The sequence below is a fragment of the Lagopus muta genome, chromosome 1 (genome assembly GCF_023343835.1).
Source record: "Lagopus muta isolate bLagMut1 chromosome 1, bLagMut1 primary, whole genome shotgun sequence".
Taxonomy (NCBI): domain Eukaryota; kingdom Metazoa; phylum Chordata; class Aves; order Galliformes; family Phasianidae; genus Lagopus; species Lagopus muta.
Window position 1 is genome coordinate 160,521,565 of NC_064433.1, and position 20,056 is coordinate 160,541,620.

General features: G+C 37.0%; 1 protein-coding gene across 1 annotated transcript in view; it reads left to right on the plus strand.

The window, feature by feature from the left end:
• Window positions 1-20,056, plus strand: part of DIAPH3 (diaphanous related formin 3) — a 249,057-nt gene that overhangs the window by 33,338 nt on the left and 195,663 nt on the right. The window contains exons 4-6 of the mRNA XM_048932696.1: window positions 6,324-6,497; window positions 12,169-12,273; window positions 18,186-18,316. Of these exons, the coding sequence (XP_048788653.1) occupies window positions 6,324-6,497; window positions 12,169-12,273; window positions 18,186-18,316 (410 nt within the window). The remainder of the gene's footprint in view (window positions 1-6,323; window positions 6,498-12,168; window positions 12,274-18,185; window positions 18,317-20,056) is intronic.

Here is a 20,056-nt window from a genome sequence, read left to right on the forward strand (position 1 = left end):
TTTCTGTGATGACTCCCTGACAATCTTCAGGGTGATAAATGTAAAAGGCTCCTTAGAAGTGTTCTCTTGATAACTCACATCTATGTGTTGACTGCGATTTACTTTTCGCTGTATTTCAGTTCTGACATTTAGGATTTTGTTTCATTCGCTTTGACATTTCTTCTTGTGGATAATTCAAACTGGCAGAATAAAGTGCATGGCTAATTATGGAACTTCCAGTCTTTGGTGGTGAGAGGCATAAAGGCGTAAAAATTAAAGTATACACAGATATCCCATTGCTTTAAATTCAAGTTTATAAGTAAAGACTCATACTTTTTCTGCTGTGCTAATTCATTTCTTTATCTTTTTTCTTTTCATCTTCTTCTATTTCACCTTAAACAAGTAAAAACAAAAGCAAAGCAAAAAAAGAAAATCTGTCTTCCTCCTCTCCTTTCATAGAAAAGGCACCCCCTAAGCCAACCAAAGGCACTAACCAGCCAAAAAAGAATAAAGGGGGCGGGGGGGAGAAAGAGAGTAAAATAGCTCAGCCAGTCCAAAACTGTGTTTTGAGCAGAAAAGACTTAGGACAGTTTCAGCTAGCTTTTGCTAACAGAACAATGATATACCCCTACTACTTGTAGAAATTGCTTACCTCTGGATGGAGAACTGGTCGTACTTTCAGCTGTCTTTATTTTCAAGTGCTAACATTTCTTAGTTAACTTCACTTCTCTTTCTAATATCACATAATTTTTAACTTGAGTGCTATTCATGCACAGTTGATTTGTTTTTACAATTTAAAACAGATTTTACTGGATATTTTTGTACTCATTATTTTACTACCGTTTTTTATAGCTTTCTTATCTAAAATGCAGTTTTTCTTAACTCTAGCAACATTGTGCTGTGGTGATAGGAATATATTCTTGTTGGAACTCACTAGCTGGTCACAGATTCCCTGTAACGCTTCTGTGTACTCTATTGAAAAAAAAAAATCTAACTTTCTCCTTTGAGTGCTCAGAAGTATCTTATTGCATCTCTCTTTTTTCCCCTAACACCTTATTGCCTTCGAACTTTTGACTTTGGGTAGTCTTCTGAGTTCAGTCAGTACTTCAAGATAAATCTCAGTTTGGAGAATTTCAAAGAGACTATGGAAGTATTTTCTATCAAGAGCATTTGATACACTTATTTATTCTTTGGCTATTTGTAATACTGACTGTAGAAAGATTCTAAGGAAAAGAATTTTTCTCTTGAGAAAATTGTTCTAAAAAGCATTGCTTCAATATACTTATGAATGTTTTTATTGGTTAGAACAGGAAAGCTGTATTTAAAAAGATAGAATGTCAGACCTTCTAGAAACTGTAATGATGCTGATACAAAGCTGTCTTTAGATATCTCCCACTGCTTAGCTTGGTTTAAATATATTTTTGATATAACATAGAAGATTATTGAACTATATTTTTGCCATTTCCTCCTCTGCACTTGGATCGCCAGCAGCATCAGTGGTAAATTTCATTACAACCAAGCAATGAAATTTCTATTCCTTGTGTAAAGAGCTTTCTGTGGACCATGAAATTATTCACTTGTATGGAGTATTGAGAGGTATTAACTTTTCTGAAGTACCAGTAATGCGAAATTCAAGAGTAATGGATGTAGAATACCCACACTGTGCTACTGTTCAGGTCTTGTGAATTTTGTTGTTATTCTCTGTGTTGGCTATGTTGGGATGGATGAGAAACTGACTGAATTTATGAATCAAGATTACAGAGAGGGTAGGGACAGTTGACATTATAGATTTGCTACAGGCCACCTGACCAAGATGACTGCATGGGTGAAGCCCTCCATGGACAGATAGGAGAGGCGTCAGGTTCACAAGCCTAGGTCCTCATGGAGGACTTCGACCACACCAAAATCTATTGGAAAGATAACACAGAAAGACATAAGCAATCCAGGAGGTGCCTGGATTTGTTGGTGATAACTTATCCAACAAGGAGACAAGATGAGGTGAGATGAAATGCTGGACCTCATTCTCACCAAAAAGGAGGGGCTGGTGGGGCATGTGAAGCTCAAGGACAGCCTTGGCTGCGAAAGGATGGGGGTCAAGATCCTTAGGGTAGTTAGAAAGTAGTGCAGCAAGCTGGCTACTCTGGACCTCAGGAGAGTGCATTTTGGCCTCTGGGATCTTCTTGGTAGAGTAGTGTGGGGTCTAATCTTGGAGGGAAGAGGGCCCGAGAAAACTAATATTCAAGGATAACCTCCTTCAAACTGGAGGCTCAATGCATCCCAACAGCGAGAATGTTAGGCCATGTGCCAGGAGATCTGCCTCGATAAACAAGGAGTTCCTAGAGAAACCCAGTCATAAAAAAAGAAGCTTGCAGAGGGTGGAAGGAAGGAAGGACAAGTAGCCTGGGAGAAATACAGACAAATTATCTGAGCAGTCATGGATCAGAGCAGTAAAGCTAAAGCCCTAGTAGAATTAAATGTGACCAAGGATATCTAGGGCAACAAGAAAAGCTTTTGTAAGTATGCTAATGATAAAGGGAAGACTAGAGAAAACATGAGTGCTCTCTAGGAGGAAACAGGATATCTGGTTACTTCAGTCTTCACCAGCAAGTTCTCTACCCACTCCAACCAAGCCATAGAAAGCAAAGGCAGGGACTGGGAGAATGAAGAATTACGTGCTGTAGTAGAAGATAAGGTCTAAGACATCTGTGGAATGTGAAGATGCACAGGTCCATGGGACCTGGTTCAGATGAATCTGTGGATACTGAGGGAAGTGGCTAATGAATTTGCTAAGCCACTATCTATTGTATTTTAAAGTCATGACAGTCCCCCATGAAGTTACCACTGACTGGAAATGGGAAAACACAATCTAGATTTTTAAAAGAGGAAAAAAATAAGACCCAGAGAATTTACATGGCAGTCAAAAATCATGGAGCACATCCTACTGAAAATGGTGCTAAGGGACACCAAACAAAGAAGTGTTTAACGATGGCCAGTGTGGCTTCACTAAGAGCAAATTGTGCATAACAAATTTGGTGGCCTTTTGCAGTGGGGTTAAAGCATTGGTGAATGAAGGAAGAAAAACTGATGTTATCAACTTGAAGTTGTGCCAAATATTTGATGCTGTCCTGGTCAGCATCCAGCTGGTCTCTAAAGTGAAGATAGACAGATCTGATGAACCAAACCACTCGATGGACAAGAGCTGTTGTCATTGGCTTGATGTCCAAGTGAAGACTAGCCATCTGATGTTCCTCATGGCTTGCTAGTGTTGAGACTGGTATTGTTTAACATCTTGGTTGGTGACAAGGACAGTGGCATTGAATGCACCCTCAGTAAGTTTGCTGACAACACCAAACTTTGTGTTCCAGTTTAAACGTTTGAGGGTTTTGTTGCCATCCAGAGGTACCTGGACAGGCACGAGAAGCGAGCCTATGTGTACCTCTTGAACTTCAGCGAGGCCAAGTGCCTCACTACACCTGTGTGGGGCAATCCCAAACACAAATACGTATTGGATGGAGAGTGAGAGCAATCCTGAAGAGAAGGATTTGGAGCTGTTGGTTGATGAGAGACACAACATGAGCCAGCAGTGTCTGCTCATAAACCAGAAGGCTAATCATATCCTGTGGTGCATGGAAAGAAGCATAGCCAGCAGGGCAAGGAAGGTGATTCTCTACTGCACTCTTATGAGAAGAGAAGCTGGATGCCCCGCTTCTGGAAGTGTTCAAGACCACGTTGGATGGAGCTTTGGGCAGCCTGGTATAGTAGGAGGTGTCCCTGCACAAGGAATAGGGGCTAAAACTAGATGATCTTGAAGGTGTCTTGCAACCCAAACCATTCTGTGACTCCTTTTTTTCAATTTCCCTTTTTTAGATCTATAGAATTCTTCAGATTTCTTTGCTTTAGATTATTCAGAAGAATTTGTTTTACATGTTTTTAAATGCTTATAATGCTAGCATCTCACTTACCTTTCCTTGTTCTGTTCGACAAATATATTTGAATAGTGTGCTTTCTCCTTTAAGACAAGTGGTATTGAATTAGCTGATTATATGAAATATGAGTATTAGAAGCTCACCTGTAATGCTGCAAAGCATCTAGCACATAGTCTAATATTCTAAAAGAAGTTAAAACAAAGCATAAATTAAAGATGTGAACAACTGAAAGAAAGCAAAATACATCTTTTTAGGGATGAATCAGCCTTCATCCCTGAACTGTTGCTCAGTTCCTTATAGAATAAGAGGAACTCTGGGTATTTTATTTCACTGACTAGAGTGGTTTTGTTGACTGGCTCACTTTTATCTTAAGAACTGCTATGCCTTTGTGGAGCAGGAGAAGGAAGAGGGAAGCCTTAGGGAACAAGGGCTGTAAGAAAGGGAAGGAAGAGGGGACATATGGAGGAACAAGTGCTTGGAGGTAGGGGCTAAAAGTTTTATGGATAAATGAGTGAAGAGGTATAGGGCACATCTTGCTTGTCATCCCTTTACCCACTGAATCGTCCTGAAATTTGTGATTTCAGCCACGGTGTTTTCCCTCTGCCCCTGCTTCAGTTCTCCGTACTAAGAATCTTCAAATATAATGGTGTGGTTTTCTTTGTTTGTTTGTTTTTTTGTTTTTGTTTTTTTTTTTGGTTGTGCCCTAGATAACAAACATGAGCACAGAGAAAAGCTGTTGGCTAACGTGTTCTTTGGAGCAGGTGTACTGACTTGCATTGGTGCTTATTGAAGTCCATTCATTGAGAAGAAATCTCTCCTGTCAGTTGGTTGTATATTTTAAGATTCTGGTCTAGTCAATGAAGTTTGCAATCTGGCTTCATCTCTGCATGCTTGCCCTAGACTTATAGTTTTAACGACAGGAAGGAAAATTGCAGTCTGATCAAGATGTGAGATGGCTTTTGTCACTGATGAATCTGTACTTTGCTTTCCACAATGTTCCCCTCCCTTTTGCTTTTGTTGCATTCTCTTTCTTCCTGGGTCTTGCCTGTGTAATTATTCCTTTTGAGTGTGCTTTCCATACTGCCTGCTGGTTTGATGTGACACTGAAGGGCCTCATCTTCCATGCTGAGTTCTTTTATGTTTATGCTATATTAATTTTCTGGTTTTGCATGTTCTACAACCATCTGTATGAGTGGCTTGTAATCTATGTTCTAAAAATGTTCTATTTCAATTTTGAACAGGAAGAATTTAAATTCTTTTTGTCTTTTCCTCTAAACCTCTCTTTATGCATAGTCAGTTTCTGCTCTGTTGGTGAGAGTGGAGCGCTTATACTCAATTTTTGCCACTAATTTTCTTTGTTCTCTCTGATCTTAGCTTCACAGATGCTGTAATAACTACTTGTCATTTAGTGTGGTAACTTTGATGTGCTTATTGAATGATATCTCAAAATACTCATCTTTAGGATTTATTGAAACCTCAATAGTATTTGCATAGCAGTTCAAAGATGTAAGGCTACTGATAAGGTTGAAATCTTGTCAAAAATCTTTTGTGCATCAAACTGAACTGGAACTTTCTTTTGTGTTGACAAATGTAACATTGCTGTTCATATCTGCTCAAAAGGCTGTTACAAGGATGATTCAGTCTCTAACACTGAAACATCTTAAAATTTCAGTAAAATGTAGTTAATACCAAACCAAGGAAAAAAACCCAAACAACAAATGCAAAACCCAAGCCCAAACACTTTTCCAAAGAAGCTTTAGTATCTTTTCAAAAAGTAAAGTAAGAATCATTGTCTTATATTGGTGATAAAGCTTTAACTTATTCATTAAACTGTGAATTTATACTACTTGTTTTTAACAACCTTTAAGTTTTTATGCTTCTAAGTGAATTTTTAAATAATTGGGACACAGAAAAGTGCTGAGCTCAGGTAATAATTGAAATGGAAAATAAATAGAACAGTGTCTTAGTCATGCTAACTTGTCTTATTAGTAAAAAGTAACATCACTGTATATCATTATACTCTTTTACAATGTCAGGGATGCAGCCATTTTAGACTTAGGAGAAACAGTTTAGAACTGTGCCTTATATAAATCTACTTTTTTTTCTTCCATATTCTACATGTAATGGTTATGAGGAACTCTTCATAAATCCTTAGTTGGTTTTGTAAATACAATTTTCCTCAAAATTTTTTCTGTTCTGTGTGGTATCTTCATAATTTAGTGGAATTCTTATTTGCTACTGAAGTGCCAAGCAACTTACCATTATATGTATCCTTAAGAAACCACTTTAATTAAGGCAGTTAAGAAACAGGTAAGTTACTACAGAAAAATCAGAATGTTGAGACTCCAAGAATACCCATCTTAATTAGGAGTACACAGAATGGGGAAAATGTGTGAAATATTCTGTTTCTGTTTTCAGCTGGACAGATTTGCCAGTATAAGAATTCCAGGGAGCAAAAAGGAAAGACCTGCTCTGCCACATATGAAGCAGTCACACTCTACAGATGGGTCGTCTACACCTACTGATGTGGAAGATTTTGTTCCAAAACCCCTGTCAGAAAGAGAAATCATAGCGCTCTTTGAAAAAATGATGGTAGGTGTCTTATACTGTCTTTTTTCACTGAAGAATGCCGGCATGCATTATGATCTTCACCTGAATTACTATTTTTGTTGTTCTCTGGACCATTTCCAAAGAAAATGAAGCCTTTTAATTTTTGACAAGATTTGTGTGCCTGCAATACTTAATATGGAAACGAAAGGCTTCTGATTATTAGAAGTGAGATTCTGCAACAGGTTTTGATGAGGAGAAAGAAGGGGAATCCTGCTTGCTTTTAAAATGACTTGAAACATAAAGGGGCTTTATGCCTTTGAATGCCACAGCAGGGTTTCGTTCCAATCTAATATTTGCACAAAAAAGACTTGGAATTCTTGCCCCTAAGTCAATGTGTTCTCTACAAGGTGCATGCAGTCTTAGTGTAGTTTCTTCTATAGCTGTCATCATTGATCTGCTACAAACGAGTGGTCACTTGCCAGAAAGATCATGTGATGTTGGTACCACTTCAACTGGTGTTTTTTGTTTGGTTGTTTTTTTTTTTTTAACACAGTTGATGATATTTTAGGGAATGGAAGATCAACTGTTTAAAAGTAAACAGCCTTTAGGGAAAAGAGTGAGATTGGAAAAGCAGAAATTCACAGAATTTCTTCACAGAAATTAATAATTACTTGTCTCCTGTGAAGCCCACATCAGCTACTATTGACTAGGTTGTGGAGGAAATTAAATGTAGTCTTAGAGGAGTGCTCTTATAGAATTTATAATTCCTAGTACTCTTTAGTGTTTAGTTTTGAAGGTATATTTGTACTACCGTTGAGAATTATGACTGAGAGAATAGTAATTTTTGTAATTTCGTTGTTGAAGTCAAGCTTTCTGGAGATACTTTTGCTGAAAAATATCAGTTGGTCAGTACTGAAGGGAACAGCTTCTAAAATCAGAAACCTCACTGAGTACATTATGCTACTTTTTGGGTTTTCTTGGATAAATATTGCTTAATTTTTCCCACATTGTGTGCACTAATGTCCTGTTGGTGGTTGAAATTATGAAAAAGTTTCATTTTTGCTCACGGAATTATGAAAGAATACATAATACCAGATTGTCAAGGATGATTACTTGCTCCTTTCATTTGTGATTATTGCTGTTAGGAAGGTATTCATGTGAAATGATTGACTCATATTTTCCAAAGAGGTATCGCCTACCTACAGAATAACTTAAAATGATTTGAGGGGAAATAAAAGATTCGAGTTGAAACCTAAGCCACAGTTGACATGCCTCCTTAAGCAGTTGAATACTTCTTATTTGTGAAATTCTATTGTTTTGGTGTTTCATATCATAGAATCATATCATAGAATGGCCTGGGTTGAATAGTACCACAATGATCATCTAGTTTGAAACCCCCTGCTATCTGCAGGGTTGCCAACCACCAGACCAGGCTGCCCAGAGCCACATCCAAGCAACCTGGCCTTGAATACCTCCAGGGATGGGGCATTCACAACCTCCTTGGGCAACCTGTTCCAGTGCATCACCACCCTCTGTGTGAAAAACTTCCTCCTAACATTTAACATAAACCTCCTCTGTCTTAGTTTTAAACCATTCCTCCTTGTCCTATCACTATCCATCCGCATAAACAGCCATTTTCCCTTCTGTTTATATGCTCCATCCAAGTACTGGAAGGCTGTAATGAGGTCTCCTCGGGGCCTTCTCCATGCTAAACAATCCCTGTTCCCTCAACCTTTCCTCATAGGAGGGATGCTCCAGCCCTCTGATCATCTTAGTGGCTCTCCTCTGGGCTCATTCCAACAGTTCTGTGTCTTTCTTGTGCTGGAGCACCCAGATCCGATGCAGTACTCCAGATGGGGCCTCACAAGAACCAAGTAGAGTGGGACAATCACCTCCCTCTCCCTGCTGGCCACCCCTTTTTTAATGCAGCCCAGAACACAGTTGGCTTTCCGGGTTGCAAGCGCACACTCCTGGCTCATGTCCAGCTACTTGTCCACCAAATCCTTCTCTGCAGGGCTGGTGTCCAGGAGATCTTCCCCCAGTACGTATAAATACATAATTAAGTATAAGATTGCCCCAGCCCCGTAGTTCCCCGGGTCTTCCTTTCTCCCTTTCTTAAAAATGGGAGTAACGTTTCCCTTTTTCCAGTCACCGGGGACTTCACCAGACAGCCATGATTTTCCAAATACGATGGGGAGCGGCTTGGCAACCACATCAGCTGTCTCATTCAGAACCCGAGGATGTTTCCTTTGTTTAAAAAAAAAAACAAACCAAAAAAAAGCAAGAGATGACTTCTTACTGCACATGCAGGCAGAATATAATATTTCCTATGAATGAACTTGCCCTTACATCTAGGATTATGCAATATGTTTTGTACTGATAAGTTTCTTAGTTTCTTGCCTTTTTTTTTTTTTACAGTATGGTTAGATGTTGGATATTTTCTGCAACAAAAGCAAGGCCTTTGTTTTCACTTCATTACTCAATAAGATCAGGAGTTTTATTTCCAGAAAACTGAAAAGAGCAAGACTACTTTAAACAGAGGAATGTAATAGCTACAGGCAAACATGAAACTTTTTTTAATTTAATTTCTCCATTATATAGCATATACGCACATTTCAATTTTATTGTGAAAGAAAATCTATGGTATTTTACAAGCAAGGTACTGAAGATGTGGTAAGTTTCAGGAAAGGCTAAAAATGACCTAGGCATGTTTTTTTTTGTTTTATTTGCAAAATGCTTTACTGAATATTTTGGTTTCAGTGTTCTTAACATTCCTGTTTATGTAAGCTTTAAAAATACAGTTGAAATATTGAATAAAATCCAGCTAGCACTATTAAATATACATGTAAAGTATGTTTTCATTTGAGGTTAGTATTGCTATACATCTGTATACCTGTGGAAAGAATTTTGAGGCACAAAATCCTGAAGACATTTATTGGAACTTGCAAGAAAAAAAAATTGTTCGTTAATATCAAGATGGACTTTATTTTAGTTGTTAGAATATGGCTTGTCACGTGCACATCATAAAGGATATGCTGCCTGGTAATAAGAGTCTTCATAGATATGTTGTTCAGCATTTAATAGATGGTAGTGATTTAAATTATACTATTGTATGAAATGAGAGATACCTGTACATGATAACAAGGAAAAGACTAGAGAGAACAGTAAGGTCAATCTGACAATTTTTTCTTCCTAATTTTTAGCCCAAGGCATAAAGATTTTCATGCACCTGTTTAGAATTTACAATTGTAGTAAAATTGTAGTACTTTACATGCTTTGAAAAAAATTTTGAAGAAGTAAATTAGAAAGAACTTCCTTATCAGTTTCTTATTTTAAATGCCTTTCACGTTGTCCCTAAATCCTTTTTTCCCAAACCTTACATTAATGTCTGAACTCCCTGATGAATTTTAGAAGTCCTGTTTGATTATGTAATTTCCTGCTAAAAATTTTCCTGGCTAGCAAACAAATAAACAAACAAACAAACAAAAAAAAAAAAACCAAAAAACCACCCTAAAAACTAAAAATTAAATTTTTAGCCTTCCATCTTTAGTACTTTGATTTTTGACATCCTAAAGACTTCACCTTGTGTGGTTGATTGTTCTCATTCTCATCCTGAAAAAAAAGCTGTAGCTGCTTATGAAAGCTTTAATAAAGACAAGCAGCTTTAAATATATTTTGTTTTTATTTTTTTCCATAATGTTAAATACAGAAAACTTACCCCCACCTTGTTTTGTTCCCAGACATATGAAAGTCTTATACATTATCCCAACAGTGTTTTAAAAGCACACATTTTGGCTTGATTTTTTTTTTTAAATTTTTTTGTGCAGCATTTTTGAATGAATTAGCCAAGTTGCCTATCATTAAGTAAATCATAGTGGTTTATTGTTTACTATCACTATCAACAAAAATCTAGAAAATGTAGCATTTATTTTCAAGATAATGCCCCAACATTTGGTTTACTAAGAGGCAAAATGCAGTATTCAGCTATTGCACAAGGCAGTTGTCAATTTTTTTCATGGATTCTGGTAGTCAGGAGGGCAAACACAGTGCTGATCTGTTTCTTCCAGATCCAGACAAATACTAAAATAAAAGATTTAAGAACATTTGAGTTCTTCTCAAGGGAGTTCTTCTCATGTAAAATGGATAGGAACTGTAGTAATATGAAGAAAAATAGATGGATGAACTGTTGAGATTTACATAACGAACGTGTTATGTAAGTGTACGCTGTGACTATCAAAATGAAGAAAAAGGCATGTGTCAAGAGTATGTGTCCTTATGTACTGCTAGAATTTTGTTCTTGGCATAAGATGATAGTTTCTCTCTGAACTTTTTTGATCAAAGAAGTACAGCACTTTGAAGAATAGAACAGCTATGAGAAAAGATTGAAGTATGTGTGGCCTCCTTTCTTTCAGCTTGTTTAGACAAACTTGTTTTGCATTAATTTTTTGATATGGGAAGGAGCATGAATGCATGAGCTAGTTGCCACAGAGTCAAAAGACTGTGATATTATCATATTTTAAGTCAAAGAACTTTTTTCAGCATGCACCCTGTACTTGTTTGGCACTTGTGGTAAAAGCAAAGAAAAAAAAAGCTTATTTTACTAAGTGAGAAAACTTTCTCTAGTCCTTCAGGAAAGGAAATGATGACATTTGTGAGCAGAAAAACAAAACAGAATCTACATGAAATTGCCCTGATTTTGCTGTGAAGCAATTCAGCTTAAAGGGTCTAGCATTTTCTGCAACTTCTTACAGCTCAGATTTATAACAGCTAAATATTTCTAGAAATTGTGCTTGACCTTGTTCTATTCCATATGAAAACTGGGGAAAGACAAGGAAGTTCAAGTTTCAATGATCTTTAAATTTTGATGTTCAACTTGCTTTCTTAAAATTGAAAGAATAATTTGTTTGCTTTCTGTCACTGGTTCTTCAGTAGGTGAAATGAGCTTTGATATTGAGATTGTGAGACAATACCCCATCAGTGGGCAATGAGTTTCAGCTGAAAATAACTGCAGTAATTTGTCCTAAGTTTGGTTGACCATAATAATGCTAAATGTATACATAAATTTGTGTATATATTGTTTCCAAATGCCATTTTAACCTACAGCATGAAAGGAAATGTCTGTTGTCACAAAATGTAGAACTGATTGTAACAGTCAGAGCATTCCTAGGCTTGGAACACTAGGAGTTCATGAGTCAGAACTGTCGCTGAATAGCTGCTCTGTGGCTTTGAATGGGGTTCTGCATACAAAAATGCTGTTTTTGACTCTTGGGTTTATGTTTGCATGAAATGTGACATTGGTTTTGATAGCAGTTGAAGGTGTTGTTTTAGTGATGAAGACATCAAGAATTTGGTCCTCGCCTTTTGTAGAAGTGAATATTATTCTGTGAACTACCCTTGGGAAAAAGGAGATTGCATTTCCCAGCTTTATATGTTTCAATATTTAAAGTGATTTTTGAGAAGAGGTTTTGCTACTTCTGTTTGTGATGCACTCGTTTATCCTGGCTCAGTTGCTTTTTTTTTTCAATTTGATTTGCTGAGGAAGGTAGATACACTTCTTTGTGATTTTAAATAACATCTAACTTAGCTATTTGTATAAGAACTTTCAGTTGCTTAGGTTCATGTTTTTGTGTCTTTACTTTTTATAATCAGTATTTTATGGTTAAACAACTATTGCTTGATGCCAAAACTTCTTTTATTTCTCTTTCCATTCTAGGAAGATATGAATTTAAATGAAGACAAGAAGATGCCATTGAGAGAAAAGGATTTTAATACCAAAAAAGAAATGGTGATGCAATACATTAGCACTGCTTCAAAGTCTGTACGTACATTTGGATGAAATATATGAAAAATGACTTAACATTTACCTTCCTTACTACTAGAGAGGAAAAGTAATGTACGCATATTACTTTCTTTTGATTAACTTATTTCTCAGATAAAAACATTTTTAAGGGACATTATCTCATAAGTTTACAAGCTGCAATAAAAGATACCTAGTGCAGGGCCAAACTGAACGGATATTGTTTAAGATGAGCCTGAGAGCTACTAGTCCTTCTGTAGCATAAAAATTCTTTAGTACTGGAAGATTGGGAAGTCAGTCAATTTTTCTTTTTTGGAGATATTTCACAGAAAATCAGGAAACTTCAGGCCACAGATACAACACCCCTGGTATTTCTCAGCCCAGAACAAATTACCTAGGTTTATACGTTGTTGATACTCCAAGCCTCCACAGTCGTTCTAAGAGCTAAATTGTTTGATCTAAAAAGTGACTAATAGTAGAACATGGATGGCTGTGCAGAGTTGCTGCATCTGTGTATGTTACTGAAACCTCGCCATATTGATGATAGTGTTAAGACTCCCTTTCTTGAGAGAGAAGATTTTGTGCTGGCTCTTGATTTCCTAGCACTTACTGCTTGCAAAGAACTGAAGCCTGTAGCTGATGAATAGGTTTCATTGATCCTTTCAAATGTCATTTGCAATAAAGATTTTTTTTTGTTATCATCATGTGTTTTTTGTTAGCGGAGCCTATAGCACTATGCACAGAGCAGCCATACAGGGTACTCTGTTGAAGAAGACAGGTCAGTTTTCCTCCTCCAGGACAGTGGTTTGTTCCAACACACTTTTGTTTTGCCCCAGCAATATTGTTTCCATTTTCCCCTCCCTGACTTCCCACCTGTCTTCCTTCGTGCTATGTGAGACCTCTGATGAATAATTCATGAAGAGAAACTCTTGTATTTACTGAACTATGTTACTACTGCTATATCTTTACTAGAAATAGCATTCAGATTTCTGAGGAACTGGGAGGAGCTTTTCTGTGATGTATAAATTCAGCTGTTTGATACAGTAGTCCTGCAGATGAATATGATTTAGTGTTGGTGCTGTTGGGACGGGAAACTCATGGTCTCCCACCATCCTCCTTGCAAACTCTTTGTTGCCAGCATGTTTTTAAGTGCCTCAAGTGTACTGGACGCACCAGGTGCCCTCTATATCTTAGGGGAATAGTGCACTTGCACGCTGTACTGCACTTAGAATCTTTCAGTGTACCTTCACTAGAGGAAAGGGGTGTGAATTCTTTTCAGATGAGCTGAAATGCTGAATATGTGCCTGAGTGTTATGTATAACTGATCCCATCTCACGTCTCTGTTCCTATTAATGAGACACATACTAAGCTATCTTATGTTGGTACAAAGTATATTTGCTTACAACCCTTCTACAGAGTCCTCACCAGGCTTCATTTAAAGCAGTTGTTATTATAAACACTACTGAAATGGAGAACAGGTCCCTACTGTAATAAATCACTGAATATGAAAGAGCCTTTAGTGATCAGTGGATTCTACTGTAACCGAAGCTTCATCATTGGCTTCAGTATCAGGATTTCTCTTTCTTGGAAGTGCAGAACACTTTTCCAACGTTTACAAAGAATGGCTCTATTACTGGTATATCTAGAGATCACACTGGTTTTGGCAGATCTATATATATATATAGTTGCTTATTTATGTATAGAATACTGTAACCTACCTCCTCACATATATGACATGTTTAGAATGAATCCATCGCTTTAGGACCAAGGAATGTACTTCTGAGTAACTTAAGTTCTGCAGACAGGCATAGTTTGATACTCCTTGATTCCTTTTTACTTAGAGAGTTCTTAAACAGTTAGCTAAACAAAAGCTTCTGTACATGTTCGTAAACATGCTGTCATCATCAGCCTTTATTAATGCTTTAAGAAGCTCCCTGTAGAAGAATTTTTGAGCATGTAAAGCCTCTTTGTCTGGGGAACTTACTAAAAATTTGGACAATAATATAATTTACATGCTTGAATAATTCTTCTGAAGCACTTCAGAATATTCTGCTATTGTGTATTTGTTTTCTTGTAATGTACAGTGTTTAGATGAAGCCTTATTTCTTCCTTTAAAATATCAGCTGAGAGGTATGTATCACATACTGCTTCAAAACATAAAGGTTTGAAAATCTTAAGTGAAATTTTTGTTTCCTGTGGTATCATGTCGTATTTATCAGGAAGCATTCAGAATCAGAGAATCATAGAATGGGATTGAAAGGGACCCCAAGGATTATCAAGTTCCAACCCCTCTGCCATAGTCAGGGCCACCAGCCTCCAGAAGAGGGAACATAGTTGTATTAAAAGGCTACCTCATCTACCAAAGTAAATTTCACTTCTCTGTATGTGAAACATACACAGACTGGATTTTTAAAGTGAGTTTTCTTCGCAAGATTTCATTTTTGTTGTTCAGCTTACTCCCTTGTAATGTTGTAACTGAATTAATTAATGCTGACTTCATACTGCATCTGCTCACAGACCAGTTGTTCTTCAGTTGAGCAATTAAATTTTGAGAGGCACTGATGCCTCAAGATATTTCCTGTTTCTCGGTTAATTCAAGCATTTTGAACTTAAGCAGCTTTTCCCATGCAGAAATATAGCTAATATAATCAGTTTCACAATTGATATCAGCTACAGTTCTCATTTTACTTGAGCAGTGGCAGATGCATCATATTCTTATTAAGTAGCAGAACTGTGTTATAACTGTGAATAATAAGTGGTACTTGGTACTGTGGATATGTTGTGCACACACTCATACAGTTCATTGGCGTCATCTGCACAAGATAATGTTCAGGTGGGGAAGTGAATGTGAAACAGAGAGGCTGGATGTTGATGCAGGTCTCCATTGCCTATGATAGTGTCTTTGGATGGGTCAGATGAGACTTCCTGAGTTGTCATTCTAATAAACTTTTGTTGTCTGGCTGGGTTCATTTTCCCTGCGACCTCTCTACATGTTGCTATTACTTTCAAAACACCTTCTAATTATCTTAACTGTACATCTGGTCCATATGACTTTCCTACTTGACCATTTCTGCATTGAAAGAAGGCTGTTTTACCAACTATTTATAAGTATCTTAGCTGTATCCAGCTTGGTCAGTTTTACAGCAAGAACTGCTGGGATATGTCAATGAAAATGACAAGTTCTCCACCCAGGATATTAATCCATATGCTTAGGCATACAAGTAGTGCTTATCAATTAGTCTGTGCACAGCAGGAGCTGCCAGGAGAGTTTCTGGGACTTTTTGAAATTCCCATGTGTAGAAGAACTTCTGTAACATTTAGTTAAATGTTTTGTTGTGACGGCTGCTAGGATTTCAGTTGGTCATCTTGTCTCTAGCCACTCCATTATCTCATCCATGCAGAGAATAGCTGAGGAGATCCAGAACTGCACAGGGAACTGAATGCATGCATTTGCACACAGCTGCACCCCTGACCCACTGTTACACCAGAGATGTGACTTAGATTACCTACACTTGTCACAGCTGTAACTCAAATTCCATAGACTCAGGAGTATGTACTGTCTTGTCTTAAAATGTTTGGGCATTTATTGTACCAGGATGGATGTGTTCAGTATGCACGCTGTTGAATAATAGAACAGCAATCCTTGTCACTGATCCCCCTTAGGCATTTAATTTGTAGAGTTTTATACAACATTCTTTTACCTTTCATATTCTATCAAATCTGTTATGTGCTTCTTAATGTTATGAGTTTTTTTAATTTGTTTTTTGAGATCTTTTACATTTGGCTTAGAGATTCTCTTCAGTTATTTCCTCATCTCTGTGGAGCTCTAACACAGCCATACTTATAGGGAAGCTCAGCTGCTTGCCTGATGGAAATGTAAGTTACTATCTTGGTGAAGAGGATGATTTTGGAAGCACTTCAGTTTTAGATCCAGGGCTTGAAAAGATTTTCATGGAATATTCTTGTCAATTAGATGTATTTTTAAGAAGGTGGTGTGTTGTTCCTAACATTACCGGAGTATACTGGTGGTAACTCTTGGATCCAGAAAGAATCTGAATAGGTGTTGTGTGAAAAAGACAAAGTAGTTGGCAGAAAATGAATCTCCCTGCATTCCAGCTTGTTCTCAGCTATCCCTGGGGCCGGGGACAGCGAGCTTAGATCCTGAGTGATGTACAGTTTGATGCTGTAAGTCTGGTCGTGTTCACTATCACAGTAAAAAATTCACAAATAATGCACTGCCCAAGTTGTCTGGTTGTGTTCAAATGAGCTCTCATGACCACCTTTAAGGAATTTGGGTAGGCCCACTAAGAACTCCTGTGGCTGGATTGAGTAGGTCAGTTCAACTCCCTTGACTACCTGGTGATGCTCTTCCACTGTGGTCAACTGAGTTCCCATCAAGAGCTCTGCAAGTCAGATTCTGACTGTTTGGACTCCAGCATATGTCAGTGCACCTGGGAAGTAATAATCGCTTGCATTTCCTGCTGAGGCACTCCATGAGATCCTTCTCTGCATGTTTCTGCTGCCTGTTGAGATCCACCTGAATGCCAGTGAGCCATCTAATCTGTCAGCCAGTCATACTAATTTTTAATCTCATCTCTTTCAGAATTTTTTTTTTGTGCTTTGCTTCCAGGAACAGGAAAGAACAACTTTCAGCACTTAAACTCTTGACTTAAGCCCAATCAGCCTCACAGTATAACCAATATAATAATAAAGTATTATTAAGTAACTCTCTTTAATGCTATATCATAACTATACCTCAGCTCCCAGCAAAATGAGTCTTTCCATTGGGTCAACCCAAATATAGGTTGCATGCCTCATCCCCATCTGCCCTGAAAAAAAAAAGTGTGAAGGAGTGAATACTATTAAGAGTATAGTGAATGCTTCTTAGATTTTTAATTTTAACTGCAAATTCTATGGCTGCTTTTGTTGAGGGTGACTGTTGTTTTGTTTAAAACACTGGATATTCTGTGTCCTCCCAAAAGGTCATTAATATTTTGAATTTACTTTAAGCAACATTTCTCATTTAATGATTTAATGATGAGTTGAGGCAATTGTCTTTTAGCTTATGTTGCTTAAAATAGGAAGTACAGGAAATATTTTGTCTATATAAAACTGCTTTTATAGCACTGCATTAGCTTGTCATAGCATTTTCTTTTCAGTGCCCTCAGGTCCCCATTGGCCTCCCCACCCACCAAAAAAGACCAGAATCCAAAAAGCAAAATTTGGGTAAAATTCTTATTTTAAAATACCATGTTATTGCATCAGCAGGCATTGGGCTGGGATTTATCTTTCAGAACTTAAGTTGCTGCTTAAAGTGTTCAAGTCCCTCCTTTTTTTTTTCTTTTTTTGTTTGTTTGTTTGTTTGTTGTTTATTTTCCTGAGGTGTTTACTTCATCCCTTAGAACCAAGGTAGTCTTTTTTTTCTATAGTTCCAGCCTCATACTGTTGTGCTGCCAGGATCTTGAAGAAAAAAGTGTTTTGCAGCATGTTACTGCAGTGATATCCTGAATACTCTTCAGATGCACTGGTTATTCAGTCTGTATTCCCATAAGAATGCCATGACCTACCTGGATGCCTGTCCAGTGATCATCTCAGATTTTTTTTTTTTTTGTATTGAATATTAAAAATTAAAATGTTTGCAATGCACAGAATTAATTTGTTACAAAAACACTATTTCACCAAGTGTGCATGATGCATTTTTATGTTTGCTGTCTGCTACTTTTGACTACCAATCATAAACTTAATCACGAATTGGCAAAAATGTAATCAGCATTCAACATAAACAGTGTATGGACAACAAATAGTTGCAGACTTAGATCTAAAATATAATGTTTTCCCACATTTTATGGATCAAAACCAAAGTTTAGTCATCAATGGTTTATTCAAGTGCTGTACATGCCAAATAAAAAATGAATTTGTTTTCTGTTTTTCAGGGAAGTCTCAAGAACAGTCGAAAGATTTCACCACAAGAATTTATCCAGGAATTAAAATCTGGATCAACAGATGAAAGACTAGTGACTTGCTTAGAATCACTTCGTGTGTCCTTAACTAGTAATCCTGTCAGGTAATGCAGAATTTGAACATCATTAACAAATATTGCAAAGATTGATCACATTCTTATTTCTTCATGGATTAAAATGAATGGATCTCTAGATGTGCACATTTCAAGGTTTTCCACTTAATGAATGTGTATGTTTTAATGAATGATTATATCTTTTTTTCTTTTTCTGCATTGATTATATACCTTCTGCAAATATTGTTTTTGTAAAGCATATTTTTAATTAACAGAGAAGATAAGAATCAAGTGATAGTGAATAGTTTTATCCTGGTACTTTAAAACAAAACAATAACAAAGGAAACAAACTGAAATTACAGCTTGTGGCTCTAAGGAAAGAATCTCTAGAGCAAAATATATCCTCTGATCTTGATCACTGTTCTTGAGGTGAATAAATGGGGACATAAATATCTCATAGTTACAAACAGTTCATGAAAAGTGATTTGGTGATCTATTTATTCTTCTTTCATATAGTAGTTGCAAGAAACTTAGATAATTCCATTAAGAGAACTTTTTAAAAATGCACTGAGAATGGGACACTGACAGCTACCTTGGTATTTTATCAGGCTGACAAAAAGCTGTGTTGCCTCCAGGTATAGGGCAAGTAATTTGTTATTCTGTTGTGAAAGCAAAGGAAAGGGCAATAATAACACAATGGTATCTTACACACTGAATCATTCCCAGCCTCTTCAACTGCTGGGCATGTGATAAAGTGTCTGCGTACAATTTCACCCAATACAAAATATGGTAAGAAACATCAAGTAGGATCATCTTTAGATCAGATATAGCCAGTTATTCTCAAAATACTTGATCAATGTTTGCCTGATCTGTTTCAGAACAAACCACCCTGGCTGAGAAAATCTATTTTAAAGTATTTATACATTTACATGAAAAACTTATAAAAGCATCTGATCCTAGTGTATAATTTAAATAAGTCCACTATAGTTCTGTGTCTAGCAAATAGAAAGAACATTGTAATCCTCTCCTGCAATGAGAATGGAAATATTTTGTCTTTCAAAAGAGCTTCTGCATCTTACCTTGTATTATTTGCAGTAGAATGACTTATTATTTGTCACTGATGAGGTCCCACTATTATAGGTGTATCTGAAAATTCTGATTACTCTTCAAATGTAATATAAATAATAATAATAAAGTATTATGACAACAAATAAATTTTACTCCCAGATACATAATTTTTTACCCACTGCATTCAATAGTGTGTAAATAATAGAATCATTGAGGTTGGGAAACCAAGGTCATCTAGTCCAATCACTGCCCCATCTTTACCATACTCACTATATCTTATCCCTAAGTAGCACATCTACCCTTTTCTTGAAAATTTCTGGGGAACATGACTCCACTACTTCCCTGTGCAGCTTGTCCAATGCATTATCACTCTTCCCGAGAAGAAGTTTTTCTAATAGCTAACCTGAACCTCTCCTTGTGCAATGTGAGCCCATTACTACTTGTCCTATCACTAGTTATTTGGGTGAGGAGACCAATCGTAGTCTCACTATTAACTTCTTTTCAGATAGTTTTAGAGAGTGATGGGGTCTCCCCTGAGCCTTCTTTTCTCCAGTCTAAAGAATCCCAGTTCCTTCAGTCATTCTTCATAGGATTTGAGCTCCAGACCCTTCACCCATTTTTTTGCTTTTATAGTCTGGACAGGCTCCAGTGCCTCAGAGGCTTTCTTGTAGTAAGAGGCCTAAAATTGAACACTGTAGTGTTCTGTACTGAACACTGAAGTGT